The sequence below is a fragment of the Arachis hypogaea genome, chromosome 19 (genome assembly GCF_003086295.3).
Source record: "Arachis hypogaea cultivar Tifrunner chromosome 19, arahy.Tifrunner.gnm2.J5K5, whole genome shotgun sequence".
Taxonomy (NCBI): Eukaryota; Viridiplantae; Streptophyta; class Magnoliopsida; order Fabales; family Fabaceae; genus Arachis; species Arachis hypogaea.
Window position 1 is genome coordinate 151,892,006 of NC_092054.1, and position 9,407 is coordinate 151,901,412.

The window sequence follows — 9,407 nt, forward strand, 5'->3', positions numbered from 1 at the left end:
GTCCAACACGCCCCCATGTGTTGGCCAGAATGCTGCCACGTGTCCACTACGCCCCCCACGTGTTGCAACACGCCCCCCACGTGTTGGCTTTCCACCCAAAAAATCCACCCATCTGTAATTACACCAAATACTCCCATTTTCAACAAAAACACCAATATTTTTTCCATACAAAAAAAAATTAGCCTAATTACTTTTCCTGATTATAATTTCAAGCTTTTGCCTAATTTCTTTCATATGAATTTGGGTAGCAAAAGCTGCAATGTGCACCTTAGTGGGGGTTGAAAAATGAAAAACACTTGTCAATCACATTATTTCGAAATCACATGGGTGAGAATATAAAATTTGATAAAGAGAATCACAAAAATAGAAAAAGAAAAAGAAAAAGAAAAGTGCAAACAAAAATAATCTTGCACTCCCCTCATGGCAACTTCTCATTGTGTCTCCTTCTCTATCCCTATTTTAAGTAAACGTATTAGGTGAATAAATCCAAAATTGAATTCTTAAAATATAAATAAAAAAAGTGTATAATGATGCATATTATACTATTTGGTATTTTTCTACATGTACATGATAGAAAATACAATGAAAGAATTACTGTTATACATTTAATTTTACAATCTTGATTTCAGTAACTTCATTTGTTTCATAGTCCCCACAAACACGTGGCAACTATGCTGTGGCAAAAATAGGGAATTATATATATATTTGGTTTGGATTATTCCTTATATCATACCATGCCAATGGCTTCTGTTCAAAACGTGCATAAAGAAATAACAAAATAGTCAAATATCTATATCTTCACCAATCACCCTTGATCCAAGGGATGTGATCAAATGGAAAAAAATAATAGTGACTCACTCAAAGGATCCAAGGTGCATGATGCAAAATGCATAGTGATTACTTTACTTTCCCTGAGAGAAAATAACAGAAAAGAAATAGAGAAAGAGAAAGATGTAAAAAGCATTTTGGAGTTTCTTTTTCGTCAAGATAGACAACTACTACTCAACAGTTCAGGCAAGGGTGGAATAATGATTAAAAGAAAAACAAAAAAAATGGTATGGTTGTGTAAATTGGTGTTAATACTTAACACCATACTACACCAGAAGATGCTCATTTATATTATAATGAACAAATAGGACAGAGTTTTTGCAATTGAAAAAAAGGTCACAAGGCCAGCTGGAGGGAACTTAATTTAAGAAAATAAAATCAAATTAGATTGATTTGAATTCGTCCCTCTCTATGACAGCTCCCTTCTAACGACTCACTCCCATTATAAGTAACCAAGTATTTCATGCAGCTTTTCTCAGTCACCACTAACACTACACAACAATACAACTATTCTCCCACCCACCCCCCACTTCTCCCAATAGGAGAAAGAAAACACTAGTGGTAAGGTTCTGATCAGAAGCATTGGCCGGAGGAGGCCAGCTCTTTCCTTTCCACCCATGACTGCTAGGGGCAGAGACCCCGCAAGGGGTCGGCTTTGGCCACAATTGGCCATGGCATTCGCCACTCTCTTCATTTCTACTACTGTGGTTTCCGTTACTGCTGACGGTTACCCTTACTACTCTCCACCACCACCTTATGAGTACAATTCACCTCCTCCACCAACTGCTTCACCGCCACCTCCTTATGAGTACAAGTCACCACCTCCTCCACCAATTGAGCACAAACCACCACCTTATGAGTATAAATCACCACCTCCACCACCACATGAGCACAAGGCTCCTCCGTACGAGTATAAGTCACCCCCTCCGCCATCACCATCACCTCCACCACCTTATGAGTATAAATCACCACCTCCACCACCACATGAGCACAAGGCTCCTCCGTACGAGTATAAGTCACCCCCTCCGCCATCACCATCACCTCCACCACCTTATGAGTATAAATCACCACCTCCACCACCACATGAGCACAAGGCTCCTCCGTACGAGTATAAGTCACCCCCTCCGCCATCACCATCACCACCACCTCCTTATGAGTATAAATCACCACCTCCCCCACCACATGAGCACAAGGCTCCTCCGTACGAGTATAAGTCACCACCCCCACCATCACCATCACCACCACCTCCTTATGAGTATAAATCACCACCTCCCCCACCACATGAGCACAAGGCTCCTCCGTACGAGTATATTTCACCACCCCCACCATCACCATCACCACCACCTCCTTATGAGTATAAATCACCACCTCCACCACCACATGAGCACAAGGCTCCTCCTTATGAGTACAAGTCACCACCACCTCCATACGTATACAAGTCACCACCTCCACCACCATATGAACACAAGGTTCCTCCCTACGAGTACAAGTCACCACCTCCACCATCACCATCACCACCACCTCCTTACATATACAAATCACCACCTCCACCACCACCATATGAGCATAAGTCTCCTCCTTATGTGTACAAGTCCCCTCCCCCACCACCATATGAGCACAAGTCTCCACCTTACGTATATAAGTCACCCCCTCCTCCTTCACCGTCACCACCACCCCCATATGTATATAAGTCACCACCACCTCCACCACCATACGAGCATAAGTCTCCTCCTTATGTGTACAAGTCACCTCCTCCTCCACCACCATATGAACACAAATCTCCACCCTACTATTACAGCTCTCCTCCTCCACCTCCTTACTACTATAAATCTCCCCCACCACCTTCACCATCTCCTCCACCACCTTATTATTATGAGTCTCCACCACCACCAGTAAAGTCTCCATCTCCAAAGCCTTACTATTATAAATCTCCTCCACCACCATCTCCTGTACCCCATCCACCTTACTACTACAACTCTCCTCCTCCACCATCTCCTTCACCTCCTCCACCTTACTATTATAATTCTCCACCACCTCCTTCACCGTCTCCTCCACCACCGTACTACTATAAATCTCCTCCTCCTCCATCTCCTAAACCGCACCCCCCTTACTACTATAACTCTCCACCACCTCCAGTAAAATCTCCACCTCATCCAACACCTTACTACTACAAATCTCCACCACCACCCACTCCATACTATTATAATTCTCCTCCTCCACCTGTCGTGTATCCTCCACATCCCCACCATCACCCATTGATTGTGAAGGTTGTGGGCAAAGTCTACAGCTATAAGTGCTATGACTGGGAGTATCCTGAAAAGTCACACAACAAGAAGCATCTCAAAGGTACACGACATTCTCTACGTCATTTTTTAGTTCGAAAGTCTTATTATTGTTACAATTGAATTGTCAATTCTTATGCTTTTGAGCATTGCTCGTTATTATCTTCATTTGGCATTCACTTTTTTTCGTTAGAGAATGCACGTCTTTGTCTAGTAGAACTTGTGCTTCATTTTACACAAGCATTTGCTATTAGTACTCACAGTATTTTGTCGCTAAACTTTTCGTGATGCTTGCAGTTCCAATCATATTAGATAACTCTAGAGCATGTAGAAATTAAATGTTAGAATGCATTAACTTAATTTATCTTGAACCGACCACCTAATCGGAAAACCAAAATGAATGCATTAATATTTGATGCTTAAATTAGTAAAGTGTCAATTAGACTTTTTAATAATGTATAGAATTGGAGAACCTTTTGTTACAGTTGATAGGTAAGATACAATCAATGTCTCAATGTACATTCACCATCACATTACTAAAAAAGAACCTTTTCTTATTCAAAACTGGTTGTAGCATGTAATTAACACCAACACTCAACATGAAAATGATAGTTTTCTTTTTCTTCATAAATAAACATGAAAAGGATAGTTTAACTCGAGATTCTTTTTATAATTTGCTCCAATATAATATCTTTGGTGGATTTATGATATCTTGTCGTATTATTGTTTGCTAATTGTAATATTTCAATTATGGATCAGGTGCTGTTGTGGAGGTCAAATGCAAAGCAGGCAGACACATCATCAAGGCTTACGGGGAAACTAAGAGCAATGGAAAGTATAGCATTACAGTTAAGGACTTTGACTATGCTAAATATGGCTCCAGGGTATGCAAGGCTAGGTTACATGCTCCACCTAAGAACTCACCCTTCAACATACCCACTAAGCTAAACGAAGGAACCGACTTGAAGGTGAAATCAAAGGACAAATATGAAGTTGTGCTTGAAGCTAAGCCATTTGCCTATGCTTCAAAGAAACATTTTGAAGAATGTGAAAAATCCAAGCCTTCACCAACTCCCTACTATTATAAATCACCACCACCTCCATCACCGGTTTACATATACAAGTCTCCACCTCCACCATCACCTACATATGTATACAAGTCACCACCTCCACCAGTTCACCACTATTCTCCTCCGTACTATTACCAATCCCCACCACCACCTTCACCAAAACCCAATCCTCCATATTACTACCAATCCCCACCTCCACCTTCACCAAAACCCAAGCCTCCGTACTACTACCAATCTCCACCTCCACCAACACCAGTAGTAAAGCCACCTTACTACTACCAATCTCCACCTCCACCATCACCGGTACCCAAACCTCCATACTACTACCAATCACCACCTCCACCATCACCAAAACCCAAGCCTCCATACTACTACCAATCCCCACCTCCACCAACACCAGTAGTAAAGCCACCTTACTACTACCAATCTCCACCTCCACCATCACCGGTACCCAAACCTCCATACTACTACCAATCACCACCTCCACCATCACCAAAACCCAAGCCTCCATACTACTACCAATCCCCACCTCCTCCATCACCAGTACCTAAGCCTCCATACTACTACCAATCTCCACCACCCCCATCACCAGTACCCAAGCCTCCATACTATTACCAATCTCCACCTCCACCTTCACCGAAACCCAAGCCTCCGTACTATTACCAATCCCCACCACCACCTTCACCAAAACCAAAGCCTCCGTACTATTACCAATCCCCACCTCCACCATCGCCAGTACCCAAGCCTCCGTACTACTACCAATCTCCGCCTCCACCATCACCGGTACCTAAACCTCCATACTACTACCAATCTCCACCTCCACCATCACCAGTAACAAAGCCTCCGTACTATTACCAATCTCCGCCTCCACCATCACCGGTACCTAAACCTCCATACTACTATCAATCTCCACCTCCACCTTCACCAAAACCCAAGCCTCCGTACTATTACCAATCCCCACCTCCACCTTCACCTAAACCCAAGCCTCCTTACTACTACCAATCCCCACCTCCTCCGTCACCGGTGCCTAAACCTCCATACTATTACCAATCTCCACCTCCACCATCACCATCACCCCCACCACCTTATTATTACCATTCTCCTCCTCCACCATCACCATCTCCCCCTCCTCCTTACTACTATAAGAGTCCTCCCCCACCATCTCCATCACCTCCTCCTCCATACTATTATAAATCTCCACCACCACCTAAAGAATTGCCACACCCTCCTTACTATTATAAGTCACCACCCCCACCATCACCATCACCTCCTCATCCATACTATTACAAATCTCCTCCACCACCGTCACCATCTCCTCCCCCACCTTATTATTACAAATCTCCTCCTCCACCTAAAGAATTACCACACCCTCCATACTACTATAAGTCACCACCTCCACCATCGCCATCCCCTCCCCCTCCCTACTACTATAAATCTCCACCACCACCATCACCATCACCACCTCCCCCCTACTATTATCAATCGCCGCCTCCACCTAAAAAGCTACCACATCCACACCCTCCTTACTACTACCAATCTCCACCACCACCATCACCATCTCCACCACCTCCCTACAATTACAAGTCACCTCCACCGCCATCCCCATCCCCTCCACCCACTTACTATTACCAATCTCCCCCACCTCCTTATCACTATCAAAGTCCTCCTCCACCATCTCCCACTCCTCATCCTCCCTATTACTACCAATCCCCTCCACCCCCAACGTCATCTCCACCACCACCTTACCACTACGTGAGCCCTCCTCCACCTTCACCATCTCCTCCCCCACCATACCACTACACATCACCACCTCCTCCATCGCCAGCTCCTGCTCCCACATACGTCTACAAATCCCCTCCACCCCCAACATCATCTCCACCACCTTCATATCACTACGTGAGCCCCCCTCCACCTTCACCGTCTCCACCACCACCTTACCATTACGTGAGCCCACCTCCACCTTCACCATCTCCTCCACCACCATACCACTATACATCACCACCTCCTCCCTCGCCAGCACCTGCTCCCAAATACATCTACAAATCACCTCCCCCACCACCAGTTTACATCTACGCTTCCCCACCACCACCGATATACAAGTAAGCTCAGAATGTAGACGCAACAATTGTAATAAATCACGTAAGTTAATAATCTTATCTTAGTTCTTTTATATATATCTCAAAAGCATAAATGTGTTAGTAACCCAAAACTCTTTTTTTCTTTCCAGGTTCTAGTTTTCATCAAGAAATAAAGGCAAGCTCCATTTGGAGCAAAGTGAAACATCTAGCTTCCTCTTCAATTTCTTTAAATAAAAGTCTGGAAAAATCATCTCTAAGCAACAACCTTTATGACTCAAACGAGATTGCTTCTGTTTCTTTGGTGGCCATCTTGCACGTCCTGGTCTTATTGTGTTCCAGTGAGAGAGAAATCAAAATGAGGAAGCATGATTTTAAATGTAAATGCCAAGTGAAATTGAGGAGTACAGTCCGCTTTTAGTAATATCTTTAATTTATTTGTGCATAGTCTATTATGGCCATGTTTGATTGCCTTTATATTAATTGTGGCATTTTTGTATTCTACCATGTTCGTTGCTGTGTTTGCAATAAGAGTACTAGCAATAAAGAAGCACATTCAATTTATGTCCATAATTATTTCATGTTAGCACAACAAGCAGCATATATTATATATAAAAGGAGTTCAAATAACACAAGTAAAACATAAAAGAAGTCCAAAAGAAAAAAGACAGAAGATGCATGGTTCACATTCCTCACAAACAACAATCAGCTTAATTATCAGTTGTTCTGTTTTCTCCTCCTAAAATAGCACAGGACGACAACTTTGAAGTTGGATCATTGGCAGAATTACTCATTGACCCTCGGTTGCCTTCTTGCAGTTTCTTCTTTTTTATTTTTTATTTTTTGCCTTTAATTTTCTAGTTTGGGAGTATGGTTGGAGCCAGCTAATCAATACAAATACTTAATAATCATTACTTTGTGTATCTTGCAACAAAAGGTGTTCCAGCAACCAATCACCTAGTAGAAATTAAAAGTGGCAACTTCATTATAAAAGACGAGGGGCATGGATAGAAAAGGTTTGAAATCTGATTTGCTATCTATAAGAAAATTAGGCATTTCAATGACTAGAAGCTACTCTATTCTCAATAGTCTATATTTCTTAGAGTGAAAAAATAGAGAGACCAGCTATGCTGCATCAGGTGATGATTGTAAAGAGGTTTAGTTAATTGGTCATCATTAACACTTGGAGTCCTTTTGTTTTGTATAGAACTTTATGAATACTTATTTGTTATTTCTAAAACAAAATGATCTATAGACCCTATAGAATTATATATATTTAACCTAAATATTACCCCAAAAATAATTTGTATACTTAAACTTTTTGTTATTTCAATGTTTTGTACAGAAATGCATTATAATATAAATTCTTAACTTCTAACTTTAACTTTTTGATGGATAGATAGATCACAGAAGTATAAAATGAAAAATATTCACTCATTCCATTATTTAATCACTTGTGTGTTGACTCACACTTTCTTTCTCTCTACTTTTTTCTAATGCTTCTCTTAGAACCAAAAGTAAGATGGTGGTGAATGGCAATGATCCTTTGAAGCTGCTCTTTTTCTATTGGTACTTGGGGATGAGCCTTCTAGGATAATTAGAAGATTGGTTATGAGCTTCTTGGGTTCTTCCCTCAAGTTGAACTAAGGCCTTTCTTTGAAAGTCTGCATTCTATTTGTTAACCTTTTGTATGGATGGTTATTAATTTAGTGCTGGAATTTCTTTTGTATTCCTCTTCGATGCTTGTTTTGTTATTCAGATTTAGAAAGCTTTCTTGTCTATTGTATTATGCTTTTAACAACTGAATCAGTAAAATATAAATTTTTGAAGTAAGTTATTCAATAGTGCGTGCTTAATATTACATCAATACCAACATTTTTCACTGACACAAAACAATGAAATGATAATTGCAACTTCAGTTTCAGGAAGACACAATGCAAAAACATGGTAACTTGAGACAATATAAACATCTAACTGGAAGTTAGTATATATACAAGGTTTATAAAAAAATGAACCTTGTCTGGTGAACAGCTTCAAGAAACTGCATGGCCAAATGTAGAAACTTGCACCTTAGCATGCATCTCGAGCAAGCAAGCACACATTACTTTTCTGAATGGCAGAGAGATATGAGCAATTATTATTTATTCAGGAACAAATGCAGTAATGACCAAAACTTAGTTAATAATATTGAAAGACTAACCTTAAACCTTCACCTTCTCCTCCCACTGAGTTTTGTCACGGACTCGCACTGTTATGGCTTTGCTACTGCAAATCAATGTGACAAACTCTTTACACTTTTACATATATACTGTCCTCATTAAGAATATGCAATTTAGATAGAAACAAAGCAATATAACGAATTACTCAAAACCCTATGAATGATACAAAGGGTTTGAACTTCAATTACCCGAACAAATTCAAATTTATACAAAAGATACCTCAACTCAATGTGAAGATCCGAAAATGATATCTCAATCTTAGTAAATAGTTCAAGCAGCATAAACTAGAAATACCTAATGCCATTGCCACGCATAATGCGAATCCCATAATAATGATCATGCGAATAAGCTGGTGAATGTGAATAGCTGAAACGAAAGGAAACCTAAAACAAAAAGAACGTAGTGAAGTGTTAAAGCTACCTACGGAGTAGAATGAACAGAGGAAGGCGCTTTCATTCTGCAAATCTCGTTCTTCTTCTTCTTCTCCATACTGTCACAGTATCAATTATCAAGTGTGCTTTTGGATTAGCGTGTTAGAACTTAGAACTCAGAACGTTAAGGTAAAAACTAAAAAGATAAATAAATAAATAAATAAAAGAAGAAGAAAGAAAGTACTTATTTGTTTTGAATTTAAATTTTAGGTGACTATCATAATTTATTGTTTTTAGATCATTTAGGCATCAATTTTAATTTTTTAATCTAATTTCTTTAATTATAATTTTAACAACGTATTTTATTTTATACTTTTAAATATTAATATTTAATTAATTGTCAAAAATAATAAATTCGAATAGTTTTTTAGTATTTTTTTTATTATTATTTTTATGAAAATAAACAATTGATAGGATTATAATATTTATTTAAAAATAAATTAAAATTTTGGTTTTCATAATTAAAAAAGATTAATTAAAATATAAAAATAAAAAAATTAAT

The 9,407-nt window shown here is 39.7% G+C and overlaps 1 protein-coding gene and 1 long non-coding RNA gene across 4 annotated transcripts; one reads left to right on the forward strand and one right to left on the reverse strand.

Annotated features, from left to right (window-relative positions):
* The first annotated feature begins 1,070 nt into the window (after nt 1-1,070).
* On the forward strand, nt 1,071-6,819 carry LOC112780054 (uncharacterized). Its single transcript, XM_025824398.3, has 3 exons — nt 1,071-3,174; nt 3,870-6,319; nt 6,408-6,819. Exons 1-2 carry the CDS (start codon nt 1,446-1,448, stop codon nt 6,281-6,283), a joined length of 4,143 nt encoding a protein of 1,380 aa, XP_025680183.1. The 5' UTR covers nt 1,071-1,445; the 3' UTR covers nt 6,284-6,319; nt 6,408-6,819.
* Nucleotides 6,820-6,838: 19 nt separating this feature from the next.
* Nucleotides 6,839-9,035, reverse strand: LOC112780056 (uncharacterized). 3 transcript variants are annotated; one of them, XR_003815951.2, is made up of 4 exons: nt 8,895-9,034; nt 8,456-8,520; nt 8,271-8,364; nt 6,839-7,212 (listed from the first exon to the last, which is right to left on the reverse strand). It is a non-coding gene; the product is annotated as an uncharacterized lncRNA (long non-coding RNA). The 3 variants fall into 3 exon arrangements; XR_003190982.3 differs by lacking the exon at nt 6,839-7,212 and having other exon boundaries at nt 8,077-8,364; nt 8,899-9,035; XR_003190981.3 differs by lacking the exon at nt 6,839-7,212 and having other exon boundaries at nt 8,077-8,364.
* Nucleotides 9,036-9,407: the final 372 nt, after the last annotated feature.

Coding starts and splice junctions, on each gene's coding strand:
- LOC112780054 (XM_025824398.3), top strand. CDS start 1,446: ATGACTGCTAGGGGCAGAGACCCCGCAAGGGGTCGGCTTTGGCCACAA. Junction 3,175..3,869: donor CAACAAGAAGCATCTCAAAG/GTACACGACATT, acceptor ATTATGGATCAG/GTGCTGTTGTGGAGGTCAAA.